Below are 20465 nucleotides of genomic sequence, written 5' to 3' on the forward strand. Positions count from 1 at the left end.
GTACATGTAGTCCTGAATTTATAATTCGAAAATATTACACAGTGCAGAATCACAGATTGGAGGCATCCAAGCCCCATGACGCACTGCCGCACTGCCGCACTTTTTATGGATGAGGTGGGGCTCAGCTCCTGAGCGCTAGTGAAGACGCCACTGTTACCCCTAGAACTGGATGCCGAATCACAGATTTGGGGACTCCGAGACCCATAATGCACTGGTGCACCTCCTAATTAGTTGTGTGAGCGTGTGCGTACATCGCCCTATATTGTAGGTCTCATTATTGCATGACAATGCGCCATAGGTGGAATTTAGTGTCATACACGCACCAGATAAATGAGAGCACGCTAGTTCCCTCAGTGCTACAAGTGGATGTGAGGTGAGAAAATAAATTGAAGGGCCAGCATGTGCGTGCGCAGCAGCTCGGGTAGCACGCACAGGTTTGTCAAGCAGCATGTTTTGCCTCGGTTGCTGCTGGAGCTGGAGCGGCCACACCAGATGCTCTAGGAATTCTCCGTGTAAATCATGGCATTTCGGGAATTTGATTGAACCGATCGTTCGCACAGGGCTAACAGACCGTTTACATTCGCTCGAGTCGTAACCTCGGCTGCCCCTCTGGCTGAAACGCATTCCCGCTTTCTGGGAGCGCTGCTGTTATTAAACAGGAGGCGCTGTCCCTGGTGGTTTCACGCAGCGAGGCCTGGGCTGCCTTTCGCCTCTCCAGAGCGACCCGGGACAGGAATAGCCCGGCCCGCGCATTCCTGCACTCCGAGCGCCGGAGTGCGTGGACAGATGTCTGTGCGTGGGAGACTGGGCTGCTGCAGACTTTATTTTCCCTGACCCCCGAGAACGTGTAATTTTCTCCTGGGTGGCTAAAGCAGAGGCGTTGAACGCCCCGCAGCCCTCTCTGTGAACGATGAACAGACCGCGCCATTGACACGTAGAATGGGATACCAGGCGAGAGGCAGAGAAGGGGCGCGCTGTGTTGCTACAGCGGAGGCAATGAGCTGCTCGGCTGCCTTCTCTCGTCACTGACTGGCGCATGTTGCGCATTTCCTGGTTTATCGTCACACGTGCAGAACATGAATAGCATTACTGCTCACTGAGTGGAGGAAGGCCTTATTTCGCACGTCTTCCTGCCGTGCTGCCCCCGTGACCTTTGGCTTCTGTGTAAACATGGCACTGGAGATGAACTAAGTGAACAGCATGACCAGGTGGGCCGCCTTAAGGAAAGACAGCATGACCTAACTGGAAACCAAAACTATTTCCTGCAGAAATCTTCATGCCAGCTTTGCAAAGCAGGAGATTACGAGTCGCGACTAGAAAGGGGGTGTGGTTGGGTCATGGCAGGGCTACCTACTCTCAAATGAGCCCCCGACTCTGCAGCCCACTGGGAAAATATCAGTGTGCCAAAATGTCCAGCCTCCCCGAGGCAGGGCGTTTCATTACTGTTTCAACAGGCCGATATCCTTGAAATCCAGCCCACCATTAGAATTAATGATCAACTGGTTGCTTCTTTCACTTTTGTGAATAGAGTGCGTGTGTGTGTTGCCCCAGTGCCACCAAATGCAGTGGATTAGAAGGTGCGCTGACACCGCAGGGCTATTTTGTTGTCCTATGCTGCCTTTTATGCCACTATTACCCCAGACACTGTCTGATTGGAGGACATTTTAGTCAATCAGATTGACCCACACACCCTCGCTCACACCTGGATATGCGATAAAAAAGTAAATTGCAGCCAGGGCACAGGAAGTGTAATGATGCTTTTCGAGCACAATTTTAAAAGAATTTGGCCAAACAGCTACATGGTTATCAAGCTTTCCTTTTTTCTTCCTTGCCTTCTTACAATTACCCTATCCTTTCTTCTGTGGTATTTATTTCATGTTATTCTTTCTTTTTTCTTTCTCCATTTCTGACTTGTACTCATACCTTCTATCTTTTCACCCTCCCTTCCTTCTTTATATCATTCATTTCTGCGTTATAGTATTCTTTCCTTCCACGCCTTTAATTCTTTCTTTCCATTTTGCTTTCCTTCAGTACTTTATTCTTTCCTTCCATCTCGCTTTCTTGCTACCTTTTTGCCCGTCTTTATTTTCTTTGTTTCTCTCCCTCTTTGCTCCTTTCAGTTCTTTCATTGTTCATTATTTTTATTCCTTACTTATCATCTGCCTGCCTTTCCCTTTCCCCTACTTTAAATAATGCCTTTTCGTCTCTGAATCCTTCTTTCTCATCTCCTTTCCTTTAATTTCCCTTTCTTCTTTTTCCTCTCTAATATCTCTTTTTCAGATTTCTTTTTTAATATTTCATTTTATTTTTCTACTTTCCTTCTTTCTATCCCTCCTATTTCTTTTATATTTTTTCTCACTTTCTTTCCTTCCTGCCACCTTCTTTATTTTACTTACTTTATTTACCTCTATTTTTTATTTTCCTCTCACACTTTCTTGTCCCCTTCTTTTTCTTTTTCTCTTTTCTACCTTAATTTGCTTTCGTTTGTGCTTTCCTTCAACTGTGCTTTCGTTCTTTCTGGCAATCCTTCTGTCTTTGCAGTCTTATTTTTCCTTTTCTTGTTCTCTCACTCTTGTTAGCCTCTTACATATTTTTGTCATTGCCATTGTCTCTTTTTATTTTTGTACCCCTTTGGCACCCCTCTTACCGACCCCGCTGTTTTGCTATATATTTTCTTTCCATAAACATTTATCTTTGGCTTTCATCTTATGACCTGCATATCACAGCTAAAATACAATAATGGGGGATAAAAAAACACAGGTTACTCTGACCTTCGCTGTTCATCCTTCCTCGTGTAAAATGAGTTGTGGGTTTCATCCCAGTCAATACTTCAGATAAAAGTGCTATCTTGGTTGAAAAACAAATACCACCCTTCTCACCCTGTCTGAAAAGGGTCGATGCACACTGCTGTGTAGTGAAAGGAAGCGCTCACCAAGGACTTTATTTTACTGTTCTCTTAATCAAGTACCTAGTACGAGTCCTAAACTAACTATTCAACATATTTGCAATTCAGTGTATACGGTATATGTTAGAAATGGGGTCTCTAGTTGGAAGTGGGTTGCATCCTGTCCAAGTAGGGACCCTCACCTTAGTGAGGGTAAGGGAGTCACACAGCTAAGATAACCCCTGCTCACCCCCTGGTAGCTTGGCACGAGCAGTCATGCTTATCTCTGAGGCAATGTGTAAAGTATTTGTAAACACACGCACAGGTACACAGTGAAAACACCTCAAAAGTACCACACACCAGTTCAGAACAATTGCCAATATTTATCTGAATAAAGCAAGACCAAAGCGGCAAAAATGAAACATGCACAAGCAAAGATACAAAATGTTAAAGATCTTAGTAAAGCTACAAGAAACACAATAGGTCCCACTGGGGCTATCTCAACTTTTTGACAGAGTTATCCCCAACAGTCCAATGGCACTCGTGAGGGAGTGCAGGCTGATCAGAGTCGCATGGGCCCCAGGTACAGTACCTTGGAAAACGAGGAGCGACGTTGTACGGAGTCAGGGAAGGTAAGCATTGCTGGTGAGGCGTTGATTCCTTACTGCTCCCGAGGAGGAGAAGTGTATGTTTCTCACTGCTAGGCAGGGAAGGTGAGGCGTCTGATCCTTATGGTTGCTGGGGAGGTGATGCGGTGTCCGTGGTGAGGCGTCGGTTCTTTACAATCAGGTGGGGTTGATAAATCCATCAGCTTAAGATGCACAGCGTTGACTTCGCAGTGTTGCAATCACAAGACAGGGCCACAGGTGCTGTGGCGGAGTCGGGTGTCCCAGATGTTGGGGACACAGCACTCGGGACTCAAGCTGTGGCTAGACTTCGGAGGCACTACGGTGACGTCTGTTGCAGTCATTGCACTCAGCGGGGACCATGCTCTGGGGCAGGCAGCATCGAAGAGTCGGACAGCGGCGCCGGATCCGAAGTCGCTTTGGAGTTGATATGCTTGTTTCTTCTTGGTTACACCAGAACTCCCTCCCATGGGTCCATGAACTGGATTTGGCACCACTTGCCGAGTCAGGACTCTCGGCAAGAGAGCCAGATGCTGGCAGATGAAGTCTTTGATGTCCCTGAGACTTCTAACTGGAGGCAAGCTCAGTCCAAACCCTTGGAGAACCTTTGGAAGCAGGATGCAGAAATCAAAGTCCAGTCCTTTCACTTCCAGGACTGTAGCAGCAAGCAACAGGACAGCACAGCAAAGCAACAGGAAGAGTGTCAGTCCCTCCTACAGCATCTAGCTCTTCTTCCTGGCAGAACGCCCTTTGTGGGGTCAGAGGACCAGTACTTATACCAATTTCTGCCTTTGAAGTAGGCAAACTTCAAACAAAGGTCTTTGTAGTGCACACGACCCTGCCTTTCCTGCCCTGGCTCCAGACACTGGAGACTGCTTTGTGTAACGACCGGCACATCCCTATTCATGTGCAAGTGTTAGCTCCTCCCACCACTCTAGCTCAGGAAGACCCATCAGGATATGCAGGGCACACCTCAGCTCCCTTTGTGTGACTGTCTAGAGTGAATTCACAATCATCCCAACTTTTATCCTCACTTGGACGTGTATTTCACAGACAGGCAGAGGCACAGATTTGTTAAGCAAGAAAATGGCCACTTTCTAAAAGTGGCATTTTCATACTTACAATTTAAAAACCAACTCCACCAAAATATGTATTTTTAAATTATGACTTAAGAGACCCAAAACTCTAAATTTGTATCTGCTCTCAATGGGAAATTACTCTTAAAAGATATTTCAAGGCAATTCACATGTTGCCCTAGAGGAGAGAGTGTACTTGCAATAGTGAAACTGGAATTTAGCAGTATTTCACTATCAGGACATATAAAACACACCAGTACATGTCCTACCTTTTATATACACTGCACCCTGCCCTTGGGGCTGCCTCTGGCCTACCTTAGGGGTGACTTACATGTAGTAAAAGGGAAGGTTTGGGCTTAGCAATTGAGTGCACTTGCAAGGCCAAAATGGCAGTTTAAAACTGCACACACAGACACTGCAATGGCAGGTCTGAGACATGTTTACAGGGCTACTCATGTGGGTAGCACAATCAGTGCTGCAGGCCCACTGGTAGCATTTGATCTACAAGCCCTGGGCACACATAGTGCACAATATTATGGACCTACTGTTAATCAAATATGCTAATCATGGATACAATTCACCAATACCATTTAGACCGTCAGCACTTGCACTTTAGCTCTGGTCAGCATTGATAAAGTGCCTAGAGTCCTAAAGCCAACAAAAACAAGTCAGAAAAAATAGGAGGAAGAAGGCATAAAGCCTGGGGATAACCCTGAAAAAGGGCCAGGTCCAACAGCATACAGTACCAAAAAGTGCACAAACTTTAAAACAGCTGTAATTACTTGAGTACACATAAAGAGCAGCTCTGCCATGTACTAAGTATAAATGGTTATGTTAATGTATTTTAGTGCTGGTGGTGCTGCTCAGATGCAGATGTGACGCTAATTATAGCTTCTCTGTGCATTTCAATAGAGTCAGCAACCAGCTCACTTGATGTGGTGCCATGGGCAGTTAATATGAGCTGGCTCCACATTAGAGGTGTCTTGTTGCTAAGGAAAACAGAGTGGGTCTGGCTAAGTTTAGTTTACTTTCAGAGGTCAGTAAGGGTTGCTCACATTGCCTGCTGCTGGGTCATAAAGTTCTTTGACTACATGTCCATTTAAACTGTAGCTTCATGGAGGAGCGCTTAGACAGCTGTCACCACTGTGGAAATACTGACAGCACCAAACTTAAGAAAAGGAAATGCAGGAGGGAAAGAGTAGGAAAACTCGGTGAAGAGGCGATGCAAGGAAGTGAATGCAGGAAAATGGAGTGAAAAGACTGGTGAAGAGGAAGGACTATGAGGGATGCAGATAAATGATTTCATAAAGAGACTGCAGATGAAAGGGGTCAGAAGGGAAAAACAGGAGTGATTAAGGCACTCTACATGCCACTACCCCTTCCACATAGATCATAACAGAAAATTGGCAGAAATGCTTTCAAATCTTGGTCATTGATTTACTCGCAAGAAAGTGTCCCTCTAATTAGCACACATTTGACAGCAGAATGTCACTCTTAAGCCTGCAGAAACCATAGAAATGTCGCACGTAAGCAATCAGAAACGTGTTGGCTCTGAGTGCACTGGTCTCAAAGTCACGGCCCAATGCCTACATGCAGAGCTGGCTTTAGGGCTGTGCGAGCAGTGCGGCTGCACCGGGTGCTGACCTGGGGGGGTTGTGTTTAGCATTAAATTAGAAACTTTCTATTTAAAAGTACCTCCTGAAAAGTTGCTTGTGCGTCCAGCCTTAAGGAAGCAATTAAAATGTCAAGATACCTCTTGTGATTAATGTTCCTGCTAGGGAGAGAGATGGGAGTTTTGTGTAGTGGCAGTTTTGACTCATCATAAAGTAGCATAGAGGTTAATATGCCTGCTGCAAAGAACAGAACTATATCTTGTGTGCATAGCTGAATGGATTAGTAAAGCCAGCCTTTACAACCACTTTCAAAACAAATGTATGTGAAAGGGAGGCTATGGATAGTTGAGGGGCACATTTGCCGGGTCATAGTGAGGGAACCCGAGGAGGTAGTCATGGGGTGGGACGGCAAAAAAGACTGTCACACAGAGCGCCACCAGCACTAAAGCTGACCCTGCCTACACGTGTTTTTTTTTTTTTTTAATCTTTTCACGCCCTTTTATTTTTCTCTGATTCTTTTATGTGCGACACCTCTCTGGTTGTTGCACGTCATTAGTAGGATGTTCGGTTACTCCTGGCCTTTTCACAGACATTTCTTTGCGTTTCACTAGTCGTATTTCTGAATTTGTCATGGGAAAGCTCATACTGCATTGCAGTGTCACATGAGTTCAAGAGGGTGGGCTAGCGAAAGCCCCAACCCTAATATGGAAAAGCTTATGATCACTGCTATGAACTGCACGTCTATTTCATGAGGTCTATTTGGCCTGTACCTGCACTTTCCTTAAAAATGCCATCGTATGAAGTTTTTTCAGGTAGATCTTCTTGATTCACTCTTTCTTTCAAGGTGCATAAGCACAAAGTTTGCACATGGAGCAAAACAGTTGTGCTAAGTTTCACCGCCCTGTGCAACAGTGTTATGCTAGACTGCATGAATGATGTGCCAGAGAAATGCACTGTCTTTACCATTAATCCCAGAACCTCATTGCTGTTGTCACTCATAGGTTTTGGATAGTCTGCACATGTGGCCTCAGAAGGTCTGGTGCTGTGTTCAAGAGGATCTGTGATTACACCAAAGCCTTGCTCCTGCCTAAACTATCTGGCCTGCTCCATTCAGGAAATACCTTCTCAACGGAGGTGGATGGAAAGTTCTACATCTTATCGAACAGGTTTCCAGATTGTTGTTAAGAGTAGTTGAATGGATATAAGCTCGTGGGGCACAACAGAATAATTATGACAATTTTCACATTTCTTTGAAACGATGCCAAAAGTTATTTTGGGGGTTTCTGGTGCTTTTGTAGCGCAAACCTAGCAGGTGTCTCGGAAGATGTATCGCTTTCGATTAAAGCCCTTCCAAAATGGCTTTCCGTTAAATGGAATGTTTATCTTTTTGCTAAAAATTAATTATAGTGCGCTGTGTAAACAAGTAGGGCAACATTTATTATTGACCGGACAGTATAGTTGCACTGTATTTTGGACAGCGTGCGCGGCGCGGCACAGCAAGTTCTTTATCTTGCACCCGATGTCTCGGTTTGCATTTGCGAAAACGCAGTTTGACGGATTCACATGAATCCTGTCTCATGAACATTATCAGGAAGGATTGCTTCTGCGAATTCATGCGGGTGGGTACGAATACAGAGATCGAGTCATGTACAACACGACAGACCTTTATTTCTCTATTCAATGAGTGTTGGTACTACAACCATGCCAATTAATGCAACAGGACCACAGCACAACACCAATAAAAAGCATGCGGCAAAACGGCGATCAACAGGACTGTGTCTGCTCCATTCGATGCCCACAGCTGCCCCTCACACACTAAGAAGTTGCCCCGTGAGCACACCTTCCGTTGAGCGAATGGTTACCACCTGTCAAAGACTGTAGGCGATACTGCTGCCGCAGCCACAAAGCGCTGATGCTTTTCATTTTGAATTGCAACTAGAGATTATGGGCCAGATGTAGCAAAATGCAAATTTGCGACTTGCAAATTGCGAGTCCCTGCGACTCGCAATTTGCAAGTCGCAAATTGGTATGCAGTACGGTGTCTCAGACACCGACTGCAACTCGCTATGGGGTCGCAATGACCCACCTCATCAATATTCATGAGGTGGGTTGCAAATTGCGGCCCCATAGCGAGTATAGGCACTCGCAAACATGGAGGCCTGCTGTCGTCAGCAGACCTCCATGTTCGTGACTGCTTTCAATAAAGCAGTTTTTTTTTTTTTTTAAGTGTAGCCCGTTTTCCTTAAAGGAAAACGAGCTGCACTTAAAAAAAAAAACGAAACCTTTAGTTTCGGTATTTTTTCAGGGCAGTGAGTGGTCCCTTGGACCACTCCCTGCCCTGAAAAAATATTTGTGGGTCCAGTCACAAACTGGATGGGGTCCCATGGGGACCCCTTCCAATTTGCGAGTGGGTTACCATCCACTTGAAGTGGATGGTAACTGCGATGCCATTTGCGACCGCGTACGCGGTCGCAAATGGTATTGCATCCCACTGCGAGTCGCAAATAGGAAGGGAACACCCCTTCCTATTTGGGAGTCGGAAATGCATTTTGCGAGTCGGTTCCGACTCGCAAAATGCATTTCTGCATAGGAAACTGCGTTTTGCGACTCGCAAACGGCAAATTTTGCTGTTTGCGAGTCGCAAACAGTTTCCTACATCTGGCCCTATATCCCTTTGGCACGCTCTTTCTTTTTGGAATCAAGAGGAGTCGCACTGTTGGCATTATGAATCGCAAAGACTTTTGCAGCTGCATTGTCAATTTGATGCATATGCAGGGGAGGAACACTTTTGGTACACCTTGCAGATTTTTATAAGCGGTGAGAGATCACGTTCCCTGTCACTACCACTAAAGGTGATTTCACGTCCTGTCCCATGTCTAGTGTATGGGAATTCAGGTTCTGTTTTTGTGACTCCGCTTTGTGCGCTTACAAGCACCATTCCCCACTGTGTTGCTGAAAATATAAAATATAGAAACTGGCTGTGTAAACTACTCTGCTTCTCCTCCTAGTACATGCAAAATATAATTGGTAAATTTGCAGCGCAGCATGTATTTCAAGTGAACCATTTAAACCCGAGTGACTGAACATTCATTTGAGTGTATTTGTTTCTCATACCGGGCCTCCCCTTCACCCCAAACAGTTGACATTTCAGAAGAAGCTATCTGTAAGTCGTTCATTGGATTTTGCCTTTGTTTGTCTTGGAAGAAATCGGGATCCGTTGTGAAAATAATTTGGTTCGTTTTTTAACCAATGTGTCACGGAGTTGGATGGTGTCGTACTCACTCCATTATTTAATTGTGTTCTTTGTTGGAGAAAACACCGTTAGCTAAGGATGCACAACGCCTAGGGGAGTTCCCTGCTGTTCCAGAGAAATGGTAGCTGCAGATTGTGTCTCTTGAGTCATGGTCGAGGACCCCTTGATGGTTTCTCTCAGAACATTCAGCACAGCCTTGCCTTTTTTATTTAGGCAGTGCTAAGGCTTCCTCCGGAATATTGTGCCTTTTGAAGGATATGATGGATCCAGTTATTAAGAGGATGACACTGGATAATAACAAGTGCCCTAGGTGGGGGTCCAGCAGCACTTGGAGGATTAGGACCCAGCAAAGGATCAGCCATGTTGGGGACCCCAAATTATCGGGATCAATAAAACGTTTGAAAATGCTGGTGATCTAAAACACTGTTGAACTATAGTGATGTGGATTTAGAGTTTTTAATTTTGGAGCTTGGTGCCTAGTGAATGCCTTCTAGCAAGGATTGCTGTACATTTTGGAATATCAAAATTGGAGATCCTGTGTTTCTTGTTGTATGTTCAGGATACTGGGAACAATTTTGTGCGATTCAGATTTAGTTTTTGCTTGTTTCTTATTCTATTACATGATTGAGAAAAGTGGGTCGGTGTTAAAAAAAAAAAAAAAAGTAACCTATATAATTCTAAATATTAAGATCCATACTACAAATGTATTGTTTGTGGCTGAAAGAATAAAGATGTGTTTTGTCCCTACTGCTGTAGCACAAATACCACATGTGTTTCTTTTTCATTAAATCCTGGCCTTCTTATCTCTAGCAAGTGACTCATTGCCTCTTGTTCGTTCTCCACCCACAGGCCTTTAGCATCCTACTTGAATGTGTGTGCTAAATAAGGTATTGTTGCTAATGCTTCAGACTGTCAAGTGTTTCCTTCCTCTGCTCTTCAGTTTAGCACACATAACTCCTATTTGCCTGAAGGTTGGTAGGTACATATGTTGTATTTGTCTAGTTCTGTCGTAGCTAAAGGCAGCAGAGTGTTGTACAGGGTCAAATTCAAGGATACAGTCAAGGAGTGATCGGAGCAGTAGATGGTTTGTGGACTCTAGCGTATATACACAGAAGTAATGTTCTTGAAAGAGTTTTGTCTTCATCTCTTTCCTGAATTAGAGCAGGGTTTGGGGTCCTGATGTATATGGGGATATAGTTCCAGCTCCTAGGTGAATAGATGACAAATGCCTTTTGCCTCATCACCTTCGTTTTTGCACTTCTTTGTGTCCAGTCTGATAGTGTCCTGATTGTGTTTGTGCCAAGAGCCACCAGGGATGGCGAGATTGTCAGCCAGGTAGGCGGGGGTGCATGTCATGATGATTTTATAAATATGGTGTGGGCAGGCAAGGGAATCCAGTGTAATTCCATCAGAATAGGGTTGCTGTGATCATATTTCTTCAGGCCCTAGATGAGCCCCACAGTGGTGTGTAGGATGCACTTAAGAGTCAGAGTGGAGTCTAGCAGGCTATATGGCACACATTTCCACCATCCAGATGTGAGAATATGAAGGCTTAAACTGTAGTTCGTAAGTCTCTTCCTTTCAGGAGTAATTTCAGTTTCTTAAGTAGAAAAAGCTGGTACCAAGCCATCTTTGTTATCTTGCCACTGTTTTCCTGTCATGTAAGGTTGGTGTCAACAGTGAATCCAATTAACTTGGTACTGGGTGAAAGTTGGGGGTTTGAAGCCATCAAAGCTCATGTAATTGACCCAAATGTCTACTATTTGCTTAAAATATCAGGAACTGTATTGGGGGGCTTATGGTAAGTGCTGAACATTCACTGATGAGTCATTGTTTGAGGGATTAAATATCTGGTTGACAGGGACTTTCAAGTCGAGCTGTGAATCATCAGCATATTTGTGAATTTTGATGCTCTTTCTGGAAAATAGAGCCTCAACAGCCACCACTTAGAGGTTGAAGATGATGGGGGACATTATGGAACCCATGGAAACTCTGAGGTGATAGGGATCTTCTGAGGCCTCAAGGTGCTCCGTGAACAAATTGGTATAATATGAAAAATTAGAATAAGAAACATTGAAAGACATTGCCAGTGAATGCCGTTGGAGACTTGAAAGCAACAAAGACAGCTGAGAGGTCCAGCAAAATCAGGACTCATCTTTATCTGTCGTCAGGAGGGCATATTTTATGATGGGTGATGTGCTGTGTCCATGCTGCAGTCTGATTGGTAGTCATGTAGAGGGTAATTGGTATTGATGTGATCTTGGAGTTGAGCGTAGACTCATTGTTATTATTCTTGACAATTAAGGGTTGGTTAGTAATGGACTAGCTCTTGGTGAGTTCTCCCAGCTTCTTGGAGTCAAATATATTCTGTGTAGATATTTTCAACAAAGTCAACTCAAAATTTTGCCTCACCTAAAGCCATAGGTGCAAAGGTTTTCTTTTCGTCCTCTAGGGGGCCTAGATCTGTCTCCTAGGCTTTTCTAAGGTGATTGATGGTATCTAAGAAGTTAATAATCAGAGTTCTCTATAAACATGTTATTTTCCCTCATGGGGGAGTTGGAACATAGTCAACTTGACTTCCAGCAGGGTAAAGTCAGGAAGATCAACCCAGTCAGCTAAATATGGAGTAATATTGTGCCTGAGTTGGAGATAGCGATACAATTGAGTATGGAGGAGTCCAAATTCCTCCATGACTTTAGAGAAGAGTTTCAGTGTTCCCCAAGCTACTACATTTTGCAGTAGGGAGATCCCCAGTCGATCAGTGCCCTGGAAACCCTCCAGGGAGCGATATGGCCTATCTCTAGAGCATCTAGGAAGATGCTCTGAGTGAGGAAGGCTTTCACAGTGGTGAGTAGGGGGGCATAGCTTCTTCAGAGAGATTTCATGCAGGACAAGGGCAAGACATCACCTTAATAGGAGGTGGCTTTGAAGGAGTTGAGTATGTTGGCAATTTCTGCTTGAGAAAGGATAATCATTGCACAATGCTACAAGAAGGAGTGGGACTGTATGAATTAGAGAAAAAGGAGACTTGATGTCAATGTGCTGTCAAATGGTTTGTATTTTTTCGCTTAAGAAGACATCAATGGCATTGCACTTCTCTATGAAGTGTGGCATTAGGAGGGTCAAGAATGAGGTTGATGCAGTTCTTTATTGTTTTGAAGAGCTTTAGGCTTCTGTTGGTAGGTTCATTGATGATGTTAGCATAGTGCTTTGCTTTTATGGATTCTCCTTGTTGTGTGGAGAGACTTCAGTAAATAAAGGCATCAGAGTTTCTGTTTTTTTTTCCTTTTTCTTTCCTGTCCATGGAAGGGGTTAGGTCTTTGGAGTACAAGGGTGCTGAAGGTTTCAGCTGGCACTTGCATGTTTTAATGGGAGTATGGATGTTCACATGGTTTTCCAGAAACGTGCTGAATTAGTTTAGAAGGGTGAGGATGTCTGACGTAGAGTTGGGAAGTGAGAGATAAGTTCAGTCTTTTGGTTGTTGATGGAAATGTTAATTAAGGATCTGAAGGTTTGGAATTCTCTTGTGGATTGACCTCGGTGTTTTGGTTGGTCATTGAGCAGTAAGATAAGGTTGGTGAGGTAGTTGGTCGAGTACTAAGGTATGGGTGGGTAATTCCCAAGACTGCAAATTTTAGGTGAAATGCACATTATATTTAAACATATAGTAACCATGGAAGTTAAACCGCCCTAAGTTAACCAGAGCTTGCTTTTACTTTTACTCATCTGCCAGTAATTCTTGACTGTTTAGCTATCTATGTGATATTTGTTTTGGGTTTACTTATCTAATTCTCATATTTTTCCATTTTAGGGACATGTGTGAAATGCAGCAAAGGTGTGTACGGAGCAAACCAAGCTTGCCAGGCCATGGGAAATTTATACCATGATGGGTGTTTCACTTGCGGAGCATGCAGTAAGTTGTTACATAGAGATTTATGTCCATGTTCTCTGGATTAAAGATGCCAAATACATGTTTTATGATGTGGATTGTGATTTCCGTGAAATACAAGCTTCTGGGCATTTGACCCTGAGAGAACAAAATAAGCTGACATGATATGGCACACTAAGAATCTACTGCTGGTTCCTCAGCCAGGGTGGGCATATAAAAGCTACCAACGCATGTTTCCTGTTTGACATTAGGGTGCCTTAAAGTAATCCTCACTCCCTCACCCTTCTAACCAGGACTTTTGGAAAGCTGGACGTTTTTGCATCTGACACATTGGTATGGCCCATGCTATACAGTGGTGCCAGTGTGCCATTAAAGTAAGGCTGCAGTTCATTTTCCCCATATTGGGTGTTTTTTCTATGTAACTTTTAAACAAATGAACCGATAGGGAACAAAAGTAGTTATGGCGTGTTTTCTGTGTGTTTATCAAGAGCTTTAGAGTTTTGAAAGTGGAGCAAGTGAGGTGGTGAGGAGGGAGCCGGGAGCGGTAAAGCAGCGATGGCGGCAGCTGTCCGGTTTGTTCAGTGTTCTGATTAGCTAACCAGTCGTGGTGATGCAAGCTCCAGTTGCCACCACTGAGTACCTGGCGGGTGACAGTTGCAAGTGTTAGGTTGAGGTGCGGGCGTTAGGGTTCGAGAGAGGATTTGTCTCTCTTGCCACATACTATTGAATAGCATTTACAATTTTGCGAGGTGTTATTTTTGACTAGTCCTGACATAAAAGCTGACAATGCCTTCACCTTTCAGTAGAGTGATTACCATTATACTGATGGGCCGTCCAATGACATAGCTGAGTTAGATGAACATAGAAGTTCTTCAGTCCATGTTGATAAATTCTTAATCTGTATGTGAGAGTTTCCTGTTTAGTTTGCACCTTTATATCGTTTAACTTGTACTTTATTTGCAACTCCCGACCACTTAAACTGTAAGTATGTTAAGGATAAAATGATTACTCCTGTAAAGCAAACCTAGACAGAGCTGCCAAACATTTTTATGAAAGTTAGTAATTTAAGGATGCAATACCCACGAATTTTGACAATACTGGCTTTTCATGTGCATTCTGCACTCTCAGACAATGTTGATAAGTATGCAATGATGCTTTAAAAATGCTTTCAGTAGACTTTGGTGCATAATGCCTTCTTCAAATCCAAGATATCGTGTATTGTGCATTGCGTATGTATGTGACCCCCATGAAGAATCACCCTTTTCTCAGACTCTGCATTATGCACAGTTAGCTTCTTTATAAGCGGTGACAAAGTTCTGGTATGTAATTTCACAAGGTGAAAGAGGGAATAATATTCCACACAGTCATTAGCCCCACAACTTGGCTGCATAAAATTCCGCAGTTAAAGTCTTAGCATTCTAGGCAGTTATACCTGCTGAGGGGGCAGAGCTTCCATTTCTAGGATGACATTACTTCAGAACACAAAAGTTCCTTGTCACAACCTGATTTATTTTCTTGAATTAGGTGACACAATCCTCCATTGGTGATAGACTTCTCATGACAATAGCCCTTATCACAGTCAATCATACCGAGCTCAAATGTTCAACATTTATGGAAAATGTAGGTGAATGCTGAAAGTATGGGACAACACGGAGCTCCCTGGCAGATCCTCAGTCAGAAAGGATTACAAGGGAGGAATTAATGACTGTTCTCAGCAGGATCCTACTACTTGTAACTTTAGGAGTATTGCAGTACTTGGAATGTGAATATAACAGTATTGAATCCTGACAAGAATATATGGAAAGCCAAGCCCAGATTGTAGATAGTGGTTGGTCCCAGCTTCTACCCCCACAAACCTTCTCCAAAAAAGAAGAAGGATCCTAGGCTTAAATAAGTAAACTATTATCTCCAGTAAAGCTTTGGTCCCTCCCAATTCTCAGCCAACTCTCAAAACCTTGCAGCCCATTCACAGCCATGGAACATCCCATCGCTAATACAACCCTCCCAAAAAAACCAACATGCACCAGACTAGCAAAACTCTCCAAACCCTTCCACCCAAACTTATTCACAAATTGAATGTCTGGAGAAGGCTGGAGCTCGCCCAGAACCAACACTCAGAGATGGGGTCTCCTAGGAAATACAACAGCTGTGGACCACTGGCCTTCTTCCACTGAACCTCTTGTGTAGCTCAGAAGTGCCACATCATCACCCTGAGCATTCCTTATGCTGACATGATTTCGGAGTTCCCTGTCTTCTTAAAAGAGCCACTCTAAGTGGTGTGCCTGAGATCAGAGATGTCGGGGATACTGTTAGCATTAGCAGATAAGAACTGACCTGACTGTCTGTAGAGGCTGGTAAGTTGCACTTGGAAGATCTGTTTGTTCACATACCAGACGAGTCTGGACCAGTCATAGAGAAGCCTGCCTTGGAATCAGCCAAAATGGAGGAACTATTGCAAGAACCTTGGATGATAAGAACAAATGAGCCTGCCCATTTTCCCCTAAGAGGCTGTAGCAGCAGAGGTGACCTCTGTTAAATACCAAGGTGGCCTATCACCATATAAGAAATCCCCGCCGAACTGTGAAAACAGTGCTTACAAGTGCTACTCATTTTTGTTTGTACTATGGAAATTCCTTTTATGTGGGAATCCGCTGCTCTCCAGCCTATAGTTGAATCTAGTGAAGAAGGCAGTAGCCAGTCTTGTGACGTGTGCTCACTAGAGAGAACATTTCTCCCAACTCTGACCACTTTTTTGTCAGAGCATCCACTTACATGTCTTGTGCACAAGGCCTGACTGTGCCTTTGCCATACCTTGCTCCAAAACAAATAGTCGCCTTATGAACCAAGCAGGACACTTGCATCTACGTATCAGTTTCTGCTGTCCGTGTATTACTTTTCGTTTGGAGAAACTTTTTCTCCACCTGATTCTTGGAGATTCATTCTACGTTTGGGAAAACATTTTCTTTGGTCTCAGCTGTGTTAACTGCTTTTGAGCTTCTGCACCACCAATATGTTTTCAGCACCACCCTACCGAGAATATGATATGTGCCCTTCATGACATATGCAGCTGGAGAAGACAGCTCTCATAGGAAGACAAGGGGAGCATTGGCTTTAGTCACACTACCTTGATCGGCACTCGATGATGGAAAAAAGTACAGTGTCACCGGTGCAGTCATGAAGTCTAAGAGCTCATGCCTGTAGTGGGGTGAAAACAAAGCTATGATTTATACTGCAGCCCTGCCTTTCACTGCCGGTGCACCGGTCCTGATTTTCAGGAAGGAGCAGGAATCTCATCTGCAGGTGGGAGCAGAGTGTGACTGCACATGCCTGTATGTGGATGCCTGGAGTCGCCTCATAAGGGGCCTCTTCGAGGTTGCCTCAGTAATATGACGAGTGCAAGGGCAAATACGATCCCTCATTTGCACATGGCCACGTCTCAACTCAAATAAGGGAAAACTCCCATAGCATTGAGCAAGCTCAAAATGAGTGGCCAAGAAGACTATATTGCAGAAGGGGCTGCACAAGCATGTGTGACCCGTAAAGCCAAGGTGGACAAGAGAGGTAAAATTTGAGTGCAAATGCTGCTGCATCTTTGGGAGTGTTTATTTAATTAGAAGAACTTAAAACCTTGTGTTGAGTAGTGTAACAAACTGATGTAGATGTTGTTCTGTTGTGAGATTGGTGAGTTACCTATTTCAGAGTCAGGGTGGTGAGAGATGGCGAACTGTTTCTGGATGCTGGCTGCAAGTTAGCCTGCCGATTTGGTGTAGACTGGTAGATGACTGTGGCTCACAAAATGCCCTTTGCATCTTAATAAGGCTATATTATGTAAGTGATGGAAATGATCTTCGAGGTTTTGCTAATGACGAAATTCCATGTTCAGGAGAGTCAAAGGCCAGTGATTGCTTAGTTTTTCCTAAGTCAGAGTCAGTAGCTAGCATTTGAGTTTCCTGGAGTGACCGTCTGAGATGAGGCTTTTGCCTTTTAGCATGTGTCTAAAACGAATTCAGTCAGCTTCAGATGGGTTTTAGTTCATTAAAAGAGGTTTTTCTAACATGGCATTGTGAAGTTTGGCAGGTCATGCGGAGGGAAAAAGCCATTCAGTTTCTGAAGTGATGGATGGCAGCCAGCTTGCAGGTTTTACAGATAAGCTTGTTGGATGCGAGACCCTTTATGAAAGAGATGTGCCAGGACAGTTGCATGCAGTTTGGGTACTGGTGCATAAACGCAGCATGTCTGGCTATGACAATTCAGAGGTGCTTTATGTATACGGTGTAAGGGGTTGGGAATGGCATTAGCCTGTAGTGGAGGTAGGAGCCCTGATGTGTACCCAGGGTGAGCAATTTTGGAATATAATAGACCAATGGTTCCCAACCTGTGGTCGGGGGACACCTGGGGGTCCGCAAAGCCGCCTCAGGTGCTCCACGACTGCTTAGAAAAATTTAATAGTTTTAACAGATTGGCCCCCAGCTTTCAGTAATGACTCAGTGGGGGGTATCCAGATTCCAGTAATGATTCAGTGGGGGGCCCTGCATTCCACTATTGATAAAGTAGGGGTCCACAGAAGTCAAAAGGTTGGGAACCACTGTAATAGACTGTCCACTTTACTAGAGAGTCCATCAGTTCAAGTCTTGGTCTTGGTCACATGGTTTTTATTTTGTTGGAATTATTTCACTGCAAACACTACTTTGACAAGCACCGATTTGGAAGCCTAAAGCCAGAGACTTCCCCTTGTCATTGATTGAGCTTGATTGATCATTTAGACGCTCCTGCTATGAAGCAGCTGCTAATAACATTCAGTTTAATGGCATTCAGGTGGCAGTGTCCTCGCTGATAAAGCAGCGAATAAGAATACTCATGACCAAACAGTCCTGAGCAGCTTGTTTATTGACCTTACAGAGGACAGTAATAAAAGGTCATTCGTTCCCTCATCCATTTGGACTGGAGAGGACATTGGTGCAGTCTTCTCCCTTTTTAGAGTGGAATAGTTGTTGCTCTCCCAACAGTACTTTCCACCCATCTGTACTCAATAAGGAAATCCTGTCCAGTCACACCTGTGAGTTGCCTTTATCAGACAGAACATGCTAGACAGAAGCAGCACACCTACATGGTCACAACATGGCGCCAAAGAAATACAGGTGTAACGCACTGCCAACTCTCAGCGCTGCTTCCCTCACTATACCAGGACACATTGTAGAACCACTCAGAAATTATCTAAAACATAAGATACCCACATGCACACACCATTGGATCATAGCTATACTTCTGTATACCTGTCTAAAATCAGTATATACTGACCAGATAAGGGACAAACCACTATCGAACTCAACAAACATCGCTACTTTTTATGGCACAGTATCCATACCTATAACACACATTTATCTTTAAGATGACAGAAATCATTTTACCTTCACTATTATCCAACCAGAACTTTAGCACTTAACAGTTATCTAACTCCGCCAAACACAACCAATCAATGGATATCCAAGTACAAAACAACCACACAAAAAAAGGTGCCATGATTAAGAAAGCGGCGCAAATCACACTTATGGTAGAACATACTATACAGCTGAAGGAAAATACATTCTAGGTCTCACCTAGTACCGCCTGCAGGGGCGTAACGCAGGACACAGCAGCCTCTGTGAGGCAGGGCCCCCCCCAGGCTTGGAGGGCCCCCTAACCAATTATGCGGCCCCCATTCAGGCAAAGGCCAGTGAATATCTGTGAGAGATGGGAGACTCGGGGGCCCCTCTCTATAATCAGCAGAGGAGCCCCTTTATTTAGCGTTATGCCACCCGCTGCCTGGCCACAATTTGAGTTAAGTGGGTGGCGGAGTATGCAGGGTAGTCAACCTTCACATTCAGACCGCAGTTTACAAATACCCAGTGTGGCTGCCAAGGCATTGATGCCACACACACACGATGAAAGGAGATGGAAGAAAATAATCCTTCATGTCCACGCATCCACTTTACAAGTTGTCGCCAGCTTGAGTTTGTTTTTGTATTTAAAAAAGCGTCTGGCATTGCACGTTTTCAGCTGTTTAGTGGCAATGCTAAAAATGCGGGGCGATGTAGGTTTACCAGTGCTCTTCCTGACCACGGCATATTTCAGTTCCTTAAATATCACATGCCTGTTTTTTCTAGCCTCTATTTTTGTCTTTGGGCTGGTGTGTTAACCTGCTGGATGTTCTCAGGATCCCTGCAGCCCCTTGACGCTCTGAAATAGCTTTATTATATAATGTATTTTTGGTATAAACTTCATGACCTTCTGCCACATTCCTTATCTAGCATTGCTCTGTGTGTGCGTGTTTGGGGTGGTGGTTTGGAGGGCTTTACAACTCTGCAGTCGACTGTGGGTGGTATTAGGGGCTCTCCTACAATGATGCATTTCTTTTCTGTTGCTTGCAACAGTAATGCTATTGTGCGTTTTTTAATTGCAAGATGAACGGGCAGGACATACCACCTTGAGCTATGCAGTGTACTCGTGACTCATCATTACTTGATAGAACTGACAAGCGGTTGCCACATTTTACACGTTTGGCAATCTAGTGTTAAAAGATAACAAAATGTTCTTTACTGCTTGTCCATTTGGCGCATCTTAACAGCAAACCCTGCATCTACGGCTTACAAAATAATACGCCAGTGTACAAAATTTAGATGACGTTTGTCATTTGCTTAGGTTTTTACATTTCTTAATGCAACGGAGAATGCCTAGAAATCTATAACTGTTGTAGGATTGACAGGCATGCTCCCTGTTCACAAGAGTGCAGTGCCAAGGTTTTACGCCAATTAAGTAAAGCCTATCTTCTGGCTAAATAAGTTTAATTTTGGGACCCATGGAGTGCCCATCGAGGATGAGAATTTCAAAAGAATGGAAGAGGTGAATAACAGATGCAGGATTAATTGACCGACAGGTACCTTAGAAAATAGGAAAGAGTGAGTACAAACAGCCCTTATGGGAGCATCCACTTCAAGGGAGTAAATTCAGTAGTCAAGTGGAGTTGGGGAATTGGTGTTGACAGGCAGTCGCGGAAGATGGTCTATGTAATCTGCGTGTCCTTCAGGGAGAAGAGTTCCTTTTGCTCAGGCTGAATGTGATGGTATTTTTGGAGTAACGCGTGTTGG

General features: G+C 44.1%; 1 protein-coding gene across 1 annotated transcript in view; it reads left to right on the forward strand.

The window, feature by feature from the left end:
• LIMD1 (LIM domain containing 1) overlaps positions 1–20465 on the forward strand; it is a 300888-nt gene that overhangs the window by 185747 nt on the left and 94676 nt on the right. Inside the window, exon 4 of the mRNA XM_069216256.1 lies at positions 13264–13365. Within this exon, the coding sequence (XP_069072357.1) occupies positions 13264–13365 (102 nt within the window). The remainder of the gene's footprint in view (positions 1–13263; positions 13366–20465) is intronic.

This window comes from Pleurodeles waltl, chromosome 2_1 (genome assembly GCF_031143425.1).
Source record: "Pleurodeles waltl isolate 20211129_DDA chromosome 2_1, aPleWal1.hap1.20221129, whole genome shotgun sequence".
Lineage (NCBI taxonomy): Eukaryota > Metazoa > Chordata > Amphibia > Caudata > Salamandridae > Pleurodeles > Pleurodeles waltl.